Source organism: Colletes gigas, unplaced genomic scaffold (assembly GCF_013123115.1).
Source record: "Colletes gigas isolate AHSC1104 unplaced genomic scaffold, ASM1312311v1 Colletes_gigas_Sc00039, whole genome shotgun sequence".
Classification (NCBI taxonomy): domain Eukaryota; kingdom Metazoa; phylum Arthropoda; class Insecta; order Hymenoptera; family Colletidae; genus Colletes; species Colletes gigas.
In genome coordinates this window covers 870565-881598 of record NW_025106668.1, presented here as the reverse complement: position 1 = coordinate 881598, position 11034 = coordinate 870565, and the positions used below count along the sequence as shown (strand labels likewise).

The 11034-nt window shown below is 33.5% G+C and overlaps 2 protein-coding genes across 4 annotated transcripts; one reads left to right on the top strand and one right to left on the bottom strand.

Annotated features, from left to right (window-relative positions):
• The first annotated feature begins 1843 nt into the window (after positions 1-1843).
• Positions 1844-6659, top strand: LOC122402783 (importin subunit alpha-3). Its single transcript, XM_043405876.1, has 9 exons — positions 1844-2172; positions 3919-4021; positions 4088-4292; positions 4363-4523; positions 4966-5192; positions 5273-5638; positions 5721-5955; positions 6038-6129; positions 6220-6659. The coding sequence occupies exons 1-9, from the start codon at positions 2107-2109 to the stop codon at positions 6310-6312; spliced, it is 1548 nt and encodes a 515-aa protein (XP_043261811.1). The 5' UTR covers positions 1844-2106; the 3' UTR covers positions 6313-6659.
• Positions 6660-6774: 115 nt separating this feature from the next.
• Positions 6775-10777, bottom strand: LOC122402784 (39S ribosomal protein L3, mitochondrial). Of its 3 annotated transcripts, none has more exons than XM_043405878.1 (7): positions 10477-10777; positions 10252-10336; positions 9944-10171; positions 9725-9856; positions 9493-9653; positions 9232-9421; positions 6775-7370 (listed from the first exon to the last, which is right to left on the bottom strand). In XM_043405878.1, the coding sequence occupies exons 1-7, from the start codon at positions 10536-10538 to the stop codon at positions 7134-7136; spliced, it is 1095 nt and encodes a 364-aa protein (XP_043261813.1). In that variant the 5' UTR covers positions 10539-10777; the 3' UTR covers positions 6775-7133. The 3 variants fall into 3 exon arrangements, with proteins under 3 accessions (XP_043261813.1, XP_043261812.1, XP_043261814.1); XM_043405877.1 differs by having other exon boundaries at positions 10252-10365; positions 10482-10777; XM_043405879.1 differs by having other exon boundaries at positions 10482-10777.
• Positions 10778-11034: the final 257 nt, after the last annotated feature.

Sequence of the window (11034 nt, the reverse complement as noted above, 5' to 3'; positions counted from 1 at the left end):
TTATATTGTCTCAAAAATGTATAATTACAATAAATAAAATAAACAATTTTGGATAAAATGCTGATAAATCTGATATTAATAAGATGAACCTATCATTACTTCGGCCACTATACGTTGCAAATAGAACTCGAACGTCTTCTTCGTTCTCTATTTAGTAACTTTTGCATTCCATGCTTCACATGCGTTTCATCCTAACATCTCTGATTCTTCGAATATCAAACCAGCGCGTCAGGTTGTGACACGTCCAGGGTGGGGATGGTGGTTGAACAGGTGAACGAGGGAGGGTGGACGAACACGATGAACGCCGGCCGGCTGCAGGAGACCGATAGGATACGGGGGCAGTGTAGGATCTCTTGACGCGTGCATCGATGTCCACTGACTCCCGAGGGAAATCCACTTCATGATGGGAATCCCATTATTTCCCGAGCGATATAAAAGTAGGTAGTCCATGTGCTGTCCGGTTCAGGCCATTCCACCTCCATCCTACCCCTCCACTCACCTACTTTCCACCCCCGCTGGACCGTTCTTTTTCCCCCTTTGCGATTGTCTCTCGGTCCATTCGCTATTCGTTCCGGGCCCGATACTTGTTCCTTGCCAAGGCGACACCGTAAAAACACATTTACTTCGAATTAATACACGGGTTGCACGCTAATCGGCTTAAATGCAGCATCTCAGCGGATGATTTCTTTTCTCAAAAGCGCACGGATTCATACACACGTGTATTAGAAGTGGGAATCGGAGTTACGTTTCTCATTTACGATATGCTTAGTTGTCGTACACCTGAAACAATATGAAACGATATTAGAATATGGATCTACAATGGCAGTACCTAGTTTGAGGCAATCGAGTTGCAAGACGAAAATATTATGGACTGCTGAATCCAATTTTGACGATAACATCGGGTATAATTTATAATAGAAAATACGCATTTTGGAAAAAACGGACAAATTTCCAAATACGATTCAAAACAAATGTTTGGTGTAGAATTATTGATAACATTTTACCAAGGCCATATTTTTACACTGGAATTCTAAATAGAAATAAGTATTTATAATATTTAAATTGTGAATTTCAAAATTATTAGGAAGTGCATAATTCGTTCATAATTGTAGACCGGTAAAAAATTTTTTGCATAGTATGTTTAACAATAAATGGATCGGGACATACAGATCCATAAAATGGCCTGCAAGATCCCCTCCCCATTTGTCACCACTACCTGGCTGTTGCAAGTCATGTGATTATGTTAGCCTAGATGCAGTTAGATTTATGTTGCATTTCTATGTTCTTCCTTGTTTTAATTGCAAAACAACGAAGACAGACAAGACCGGCATTCCTATGTCTGTCTTGGTTGTTTTCAATTGCAAAACAAGGAAGGGCATAGAAACGCTTGTGACCCCGCAACGGAAAAAGTTATTCATCCAGCCTTACCGAAGTCCATTTTCTCGTTGGACGAGGCATACCTGCGTGTGGGAATCATTAATTTAAGAGATAAACTATGCCCACATTAATAATAATAACAGTTCACTAAATAACAATAACGTATAACGAAAACAATTAACAACATGACATTTACTATCGCAATCAAATGTATATAATATTATATTTGAGTACTATTCGCCCAAAATTGAGGATCGCCCATCTAGTGTCCACACTGTCCACGCCTGCCATAGTCTCCTCTAGATGACGTAACGATCATTTCGCCAACCTTTCGGAGACGAATTTCAAACCTAGGGACAATCACCTAGAGTGTCACTACACGTGTCATCTTTCGCCGAGCGTAAATGGTGAACATAGTGAAAACACGAGGCTTTCGGAGCGCCACCTTTTCAGGTTTGGTCCATGTTCTTTTCAGAACGGTCGAAACGCTGCGTTCGTGTTGAGAAAACGTGACCACAGAGAATATCGTGTGGCGATCGTGATTAGAGGAACGGGTGTTATGCATGATATTGCATATTGACGTACATTAAGATTGTCGTGTGACGGCATGCAGTTGTCGAAGTAAATAGGCCGCAGTTACACGGGTACGGGATTTTTCACAATAACACGGGTATCCGGAAGCCGGCACATATCAATATACGCGAGCACGGAGAATTGGTTATTGAAAAAATGGCGGCGGAAATGCCAAACAAGAACCGAATGATGGTTTTTAAGAACAAAGGCAAAGATCAAGACGTGAGTACCCAGTTCGTTCATCGTTGTGCGCAATTATCTTGTGCGTATGAAATATTCGGCCGTCGTTCTAAGCGTACGAATGCGAGATCATTGTGCTCGCTAGTTTTCTCGAGATAATGAAACATATTTCTACACTTTGTTGTTCCAATCGGATTTTTAGAAATTTCTATGCGATTATTTCCTATAAGACACGATAATTTAAGATCGATCACAATACAGTTAATCATTCTATTCGAAACAAGCGGAAAGTGTCGTCGATCTTCCAAGTATTGTCAAATACATCTCCAAAAAGGATAGGGTTGGATAGTTAATTACGAGAAAAATGATGAACTTTCTAGAAACGATATTTTAAATGTTCGCTAAAAACCTTATTCGCGTGTTTACAATGTTTTTATACACTTCTTCGCATAAATATTTTAATATGCTATAACTTCTGTAATTTCTTTATACTTTTATATTATAATTAGGATGATTACAAACGAGAATATTACAAACAATATTGAAATGTCTTAAGATTTAAATCATTTACATCTAAATGATAATATTATCCCTTTGGAGAATCATAATTTATTCAAGTAAATTTGAACTTTTAATAATGAATTGAACAAATGCTATCTAAGAATAAAATCTGCAAGAATATTATACATGTATATCAAATTTTACCTTAACCTTTTAACTTAGTATATAGTCCGCATTAAAATAATAAATCATAATTTTATAATTATATTAGATAATAAATATATAGGTTAGTGTATAGTAATTCAGCAAATATATTTTTTTAATATTTGGAAATGTGTTGCTATATTATGAAAAGTTTGAAGAAGGACATATCTTTGGTATGTAAGTAGCATTCTTGGGCAGTAGTATGTTGCAAAGCTGAGAGTTATGGTTCTAAATAAAGTTGTTAACTATTCTGAAAGATCCATAATGTGTTTCATGGTTCTATGGTTCCTATAGAATTTACTTCAAGGCCAATAGTGTCTTGAAATTGTTTTATAATAATAGGTATCTTGCAAAGTACAGCAAACACTTGTTACACAGCATTTGATTTGAAAAAATTACATCAAATGCAGGAGTATATATTTAAATTGTATACATTTTTATATTTATCATGACTTTGTACAACCATTATATATTTAATTTTTTTATAATTTTGTGCTATTGCAAAAAAAGGGCAAATAAATCTTATTACATAGTAATGATAATAATCTTTTATAATACTGAAATTTATTTAAAATTTTATATTATGTCAATTTATATTGTTGAAATTTGTTGAGGAAATTTGGAATTCATATTGAAATTATAAAAGTTAGTACTGCATTATAATTCTATTATACTGTTATGATCCTGATTGCTGTTTAAGATATATCAATTCTTTCATGAGATTATGGTATATAAGTTCCTTTTCAGATAGCTTATAATATTCTCTTTAGATAGATCAGATCATCTGATTGTTATAAAATTTATGAAGACATATGTTTATAAAAATAAAAGTGAAAATTAAATTCTGAGTCACAGTCTGGCACTGTGCTGTGCAAATACCATGTATCAGCTCAGATAACTTGGTATGGCAGACAATGTGTTAAATAACGACACGAGATAATAGTAAACTATTTTTCATTATTATATTTTGTTTTTATAGATTTAAATCAGAATATTGTAAATTGCTGTTTAAAATAGCATTATATTTGAAAGGTATTTAAATTATTTCTTGTTATATGTGACAATGAATAACAAATGTTTTAGGAAATGAGAAGAAGAAGAAATGAAGTGACAGTGGAATTGCGCAAGAATAAACGTAATGAGACTTTACTAAAACGAAGAAACGTGCCTATTGTAGATTCTACAGGTAAATTTTTTTACAAGATCGATGGAAGCATTTATTGATAAACATAATGCTAACATTTTCTTTCAGACGAAGATGATGCTGATAAACATTTGTCAAAAATTAATTTGAAAGAGCTGGTAGCGAATGCTGGTAGTTCAGACCCAGCTATTCAATTAGAAGCTGTTCAATCTGCAAGAAAGTTACTATCGTCAGATCGTAATCCACCGATTGATTTATTAATCGATAGTGGCATTTTACCAGTCCTAGTTCATTGTCTTGAACAGCACAATAGGTATGGGAGTATGTAAATTCATGTGTCGTTTTTACGATTTAAAATATCTGATTCATAACCTATTTTATAGCCCGACTTTGCAATTTGAAGCTGCATGGGCTCTAACAAATATTGCAAGCGGAACATCGCCCCAAACACAAGCAGTTGTAGATGCTGGTGCAGTCCCCCATTTTCTGCATTTGTTACTTTCAAGTCATCAGAATGTTTGCGAACAATCTGTATGGGCTTTAGGTATACAATCTAATATAAAAGTAAAAAATATAAAAATTGTATTAAAACTACACGTACATGATATTACAGTTTCACTTCTTAGAACATTCGTAAATATTTGTCTTAACTGCTTAATATTTATACTATCATTTAAATAAACAAACCATGTTGTTATAAAATATGTGCAAACAGGAATAGAAATTTCTATAGCAAGTCCTAATAGAAAGTTCTATAGAGAAACAGACTGACGAAGATTTTATTTGTCGAATATAGACATCTATAATAGAGCTTCAAAATTAATTTGCTTTTATAAAAGTAATTCTAAAAATGTTACATTTATTGACAATATGAGATTCAAGGCTTTCGCGGCCTGAGTGTATACTTTAATTCACGGGTTCCGGATAGATGCCGCGTCTATCCGGAAACCATGAACTCGATTCATTGACAATATTGTTCCTTACAGGAAATATTATTGGAGATGGTCCAACATCTAGGGATTATGTTATTAGGCTTGGCATTGTACAGCCATTGTTAACATTTGTTCAACTGGATATACCTATTAGTTTTTTGCGTAATGTAACATGGGTGATTGTGAACTTATGTAGAAATAAAGATCCAGCACCACCTGTTCAAACAATTAAGGATATTTTGCCTGCTCTTAACGTGCTCATCCATCACACAGATATTAATGTAAGCGGTGAAAGTAATTTTTAATGTATCTGCCGTAATTGAAAATTGAAACAAATCATTACGTCCAATGTGTATTGCAGATACTTGTTGATTCAGTTTGGGCATTGAGCTATCTCACTGATGGTGGTAATGAACAAATTCAAATGGTTATAGACAGTGGTGTTGTACCTCGTCTTATACCACTTCTGTCGCACAAAGAAGTTAAGGTACAAACAGCTGCTTTGAGGGCAATTGGTAATATAGTAACGGGTACAGATGAACAAACACAGATTGTAATAAACTCGGACGCTCTTTCGCACTTCCCTAACTTACTGACTCATCCGAAGGAGAAAATTTGTAAAGAAGCGGTTTGGTTCATTTCTAATATAACTGCGGGGAATCAATCACAAGTTCAAGCTGTAATGGATGCTGGTCTAATGCCACTTATCATTAGCAATTTGGCGAAGGTAAGAACACATTCTTATGAAATTATTGGAAATTGTTAAATTAAACTGATATTACTTTACTAATATATTTCATGTTAAACAGGGTGAATTCCAAACGCAAAAGGAAGCAGCATGGGCAATTAGCAATTTCACGATAAGTGGTAATAGAGTACAAGTTGTGCAGCTTATACGAGAAGGTGTTATTGCACCTTTCTGTGACCTCCTTTCCTGCAAAGATACTCAAGTTGTACAGGTTGTTTTAGATGGTATACATAACATGCTCAAACTTGCTGGAAAACAAGTTGAACAATTGGCTAATATGATTGAAGAGTGTTCAGGTTGGTGTTTGCAGCATCGAAATCATTTATTTAGGCACCTTGTTCAAAAACTTTATTTATATCTATTAATGTTGGCTTACAGGTTTGGACAAAATCGAAGCACTGCAAAATCACGAAAATGTAGACATTTATAAACTAGCATATGATATTATTGAGCAATACTTTTCTGAAGAGGTGTGTATTTATTTTGATTTAGTAACTAGTAGCTCACGTACCTTTTATAGTTTTAGGTTTCGAGATAAATATATTTCGTAATGATTTTAGGCGGATGACACGAATTTGGGGCCACAGGTCGAAGAAGGTGCATTTGAGTTTGACCAGACGTCGACTATTCCGAGTGAAGGTTTTAAGTTCTGAGAGGGCCTCCATTATTTCTTATCCGATCGTGCCGTCCCTCGACAAACTTCATTACGAAGTCATTCTGCTTACCCTTTCCTATTCTTATGTCTCATTCTTGCTCCAATGACAACACGTGGCACTACCAATATGCCACCGCTGAACCAAGAATCATGTTTTTTTTTGCTAATCCAAAGGCATAACATTGACTGATTTTTTGCCCGATAAAAGAAATATCGGATCGAAGCAAGGGCAAAAGTTACGGAGCAAAGGTGTTTCTTATCGAAACGAGAAAGTCTGTATTCTTTTGTTTTCCTTCTGATTTTTTTTTTAACGATACGTACGTTAATTTGTTTAAATTGCACATATCTGGCAGAGCGGAACTTAGTCGGACGCAGCTAGGGTTATGCAAACGTACCAACTAAATTATTCTAGTGTACCTACTAATTATTTTGCTCTCTAAATCGAGTAGCAACAGAGGAAAGAAGTAAAAAAACCATTTTATTGCTTGATCATGCTGCTGTCCACTCTAACTCGAGATGAGTCTTGGTTAGCGATGTTACATTTATAAAACAATTCGTGTATATTTTAGGCATGTTAAATTTATAATATCGATTACTAAATAAATGAATCGATTGACTACTACTCTTTATTAGTTTAATTCGCAACTATGGATCATTTCTGTAAGAGGAAGTAGACGAACAATAAAACTATAACGTTAATTTGGCAACATTCACTGTCAATTTTTACTTGAACTTTTAATCACGCAGAAAATACGGTTAATAATCCAAAATCGATTTAATTTCCTTCAAGAAACATGGTATTTTTATTACTTGTTACAATTATGATTCAGATGCGAATTCGATCGTGGCATCATTGAATACGTGAACTTCATCGGCATAAATATTTTCAGGAAGTGTATCTTCGTTGGTGTTTGGTAAATACGTAGGAAAATGCGGCGAAGATACTCTTTTCATTGGAAGTATCGTATCGTACAAATAGCACATGTTGTTCGTTTCTCCCGGTATATTTTGAGCCATTACCCAAATTACATTATATTTGGTGTTTATTCGTAATACCTGCAATACAAAAATGTTTGTTAATGATAATATTAATCTTACACTACAAAACATAACTCTCATTGATCATTGATATTGACTTAATCCATTTCCTTTGTTGTAATTATCATTTCTGTTAAAATTACATCAAATTGAAGCTCTTTATTTGCTGTTATACATAGTGTAAATCATGCAATCGAGGCAAGTCATCTATTTTTTACTGAAAAGTGGAAGAAAGTAATAGAAAACAAATTTTGTTATTGAATGGTATAAAATTTTGATCTCCTTATACAGTGTTCCCACTTTAAATGAGAAAAAAAACACCTTCTCAACTTTTACTTAAACTATATTCCGAAGAATAGAAATGTTTATAAGTTCAATGAAATATTTGAGATTTTGTAGCACTCTCAATGACAGTGACGTTATTCAACATTGTATAAATATCAGAGTTCATTTCTTACAAGTATTCTAAAGAAACATTGTCCTTAGCTTTATGAATAGAGGAAAAACTTAATTAAAAAAAAAAGGTGATCCTTTACGATGAAAACTAAAGCAAATAAAAAGGTCTTGTCTTGAATTGTTACAGGGATAAAAATTCTTTTGAGAAGGCGATTCTCATCAAAATCGATGCAAACTGCCAACTTTGAGGGTCAATGTTTTTTAATGAATTTCGAAATCAATAAAATGATGACTTAATTCCCCCTTAATATCACATGGACTACAACATATTTCGATTTGAAAATCCCCGACAGCGAGTATAATAGTAAATCGATTTGGCGTGGAACGATGAATTGTTGCATATTTCTGGTGTCAAAGTATCCAGTAAAAATATTTTAAAAATTCACTCTGCATAACAATTTTATTTACATATTAATAAATTATTAATAGTGTACGCTTTATTATTCTACTAAATACTCGATATAATTTCATATTTTAATTCAATACTTGAATAGTATACAATGAATAAAATGTTTATTTAATTTTTTTTATTTAAAATTTAGTTCTTTTCAACATGTATTTAAGATAATTTTTAGATTTTTTACAAATGACAAATATATCGGAAAAAATCAAAAGCCAATAAGAGGTAACCATCATTATCCATGTATCTATTTTGCTAAATATTTAATCAGATCTTCAGATGAGAATATAGAATTTAAACGTAAATTTTTATGTAAAAAAAAGATTTCGTATATTTATTCTGTAGATAGTATGTATCGTGTGGGATATATCAAATGTAAATTTTCTTCTTTTACATGTAGAAAATATAGAAATATGCAAAGTGTCTTATATTTCTGTCCAATACTGTAAGTCCGGTGAACAAACAGGCCACAAAAAGTAGTCCCCCGCGCTCTGACCACCAATTCGGAGAAATACGAAGTGCACTTATTATGCACGATATAACCGCCCAATTTCAAAAGGAAAATCCCGGCCAATTTCCAAAGCACTGTTGTAGTTGTCTTCATGACATTCCCTTTCTATGGCCTTCACGTTTACGTACAGCTAAATTTGTCAAACGTAAACTTCATAGTGATAGCTGTTTAACACGTGAATTGAGCTCTACTGATGCTAACGACAACAAGTTCAAGATTACTATTTTCTAACAATGTCAATTTAAGAAATTCACTATTTACCGTTCTTATCATTTATTTGTTCATATGAACGAATACGCCACAAACTAGATTGCCAACATAGGAAAATAGATATTGCACTAAGGATAAAAAAAATATGAAGTTCCCCTAATATGTCCCCTATTATAGTATATAACTTTTTCGCATAGAAAATTCTTTTCTATGTTTAAAATAACGGAAATATTTCAGATAGGCAGAGTTTCCGTTTCATCTTGTACAAGCAAAATAATTAACCAATAATAATTATTGACTACCTTTACACCTCTGAGAATACGCCAATGATTTCCCATATGTCCAGGCAATTTGGTTCCAGGCATTACTCTAGCTTTACCACCTCCTGAACCTATATTACCTGGTCTTCTATGAGTTTTCGTTACACCATGAGTGGCAGGCATACCTTTGAATCCCCAACGTTTCATAACACCCTGAAAGCCACGGTCTACCCTACATTTATAAATATTATAATTTATAATTAAATGTCTAATGCAGAATAAAAGTATTAGTAATACGTTTACGTTTTTCCCCTAATGTCAAGGTATTGTCCAGGTTTAAAATGAGCTGCGCACAAAGGAGTACCTGGTTGAAGGGCAGCATCTGGTGAAACAATAAACCTCATTAATGTTTTCTTTGGTCTAACTCCTGCCATGTTAAATATTCCAAAGTACTCCTTAGTTAGCTGTAAAAATAAACAACATGAACATTTCAGTCGTGTAGAAACATTAAAAAGAAACAAAAATCACAACTTACTAGCTGTGGATCAATATTCTCTGCGCCTATTACAAGGCAACCATTTTTCCTTTTGACTTGTCTTGCTTTAGGGCCAATCACTGGATTATATTCTTCTGGCTGTGTATATTTCACAACTTCATTGTCCATGATCTGTAAAAAAAAATGAGGTACATAATAATTCAGTAAAACTGTTTAAAATGAAAAAAATGATTCTACAATTACAATAACAAGTAGTACCTGTATTAAACTAGTTAGTACTTTTTTTCCATTTTTCAGCCACATTGGATACACACCTATCTTTTTGCCAATTAAACCAGTACGCTTGGAAGATCGGGTCCATTCTGTAACTGGTTCAATTACCTCCATATTCAATGGTGATTTGTGGTTAAAACTTAGTGTTTGGTTTAAGGCAGTAATTTCTGAGAGAAATTCTTTGTTTTCAGGAGTAAGCGATTCATCGTAGCGCTAGTAAAAAGAGTAATATTACACATTATTTATAAATTAGAGAGAAAACAGAACATAATTTTTATTTTAAGAATGCATACTATGCGCATTGGTTTTGGAAGCCATTCTGGATGACGCTTCCTTGGAGGTGGATTCACTTTACCGCGTACTGGTACAATGTCAATGCTAAGAACAAATTTTTGCAATATTGTTGTCTAACAATGAAATCATAACAAACGGCAACTATGTAAATAGCACATCATCTTTTTCGAATAATAACATATTTACAAATACCGAGGGTACAAGTATGATTAAAATATGCATACCTTACTTTCATACATTTGTTAAAAAGTTGAAAACCATTCAAAGTTTTTAGTAACGATGCCATATTTGCAGAATTAGTAACTCCTATATGAATAATATTGTAACAGTGAGATGCTAATATAACCCTAAAAAATAGATTAAGCTTTACATAAATACAAGTGGTTACTTAATGTTTTCACGTAATTTAAAAATGCAATAATTATAGTATATCAATGGTTTTTATCATAATTCTGTGGAAAATTCTAGCCACATACAACACATTTAAATTAAAAGGCTATAGGTTAGAGCAGTATGGCGGACAGAATTAAATGCATCGAGAATGACAATAATAACGATGAATTTACTATAGCATCTAGAGGAGCGATGGAGAAAGCTGACACATACTACAGCACGAGCCATGTGTACATGAGAGCGACACCGCGCAATATATCATATTTTTTCTAACAAAAAAAAAAATTGTTTCTACTATGCCCCTCCTTCTCTTTCTCTTTGGATGAATACGGATGTTTGTTACAGCTTCAGTACCAAACGTAGAAATGTAAGATTCATTCCACGTCAAA

Excerpts from the sequence above, each read along its gene's own strand:
- LOC122402783 (XM_043405876.1), top strand. The coding sequence starts at position 2,107 with ATGGCGGCGGAAATGCCAAACAAGAACCGAATGATGGTTTTTAAGAAC. Across the intron at positions 4,524-4,965 it reads ACAATCTGTATGGGCTTTAG|GAAATATTATTGGAGATGGT; the intron begins GTATACAATCTA and ends TGTTCCTTACAG. Across the intron at positions 5,639-5,720 it reads TCATTAGCAATTTGGCGAAG|GGTGAATTCCAAACGCAAAA; the intron begins GTAAGAACACAT and ends CATGTTAAACAG.
- LOC122402784 (XM_043405877.1), bottom strand. The coding sequence starts at position 10,538 with ATGGCATCGTTACTAAAAACTTTGAATGGTTTTCAACTTTTTAACAAA. Across the intron at positions 10,172-10,251 it reads TTCCAAAACCAATGCGCATA|CGCTACGATGAATCGCTTAC; the intron begins GTATGCATTCTT and ends TCTTTTTACTAG. Across the intron at positions 9,857-9,943 it reads TACTAACTAGTTTAATACAG|ATCATGGACAATGAAGTTGT; the intron begins GTACTACTTGTT and ends TTTTTTTTACAG.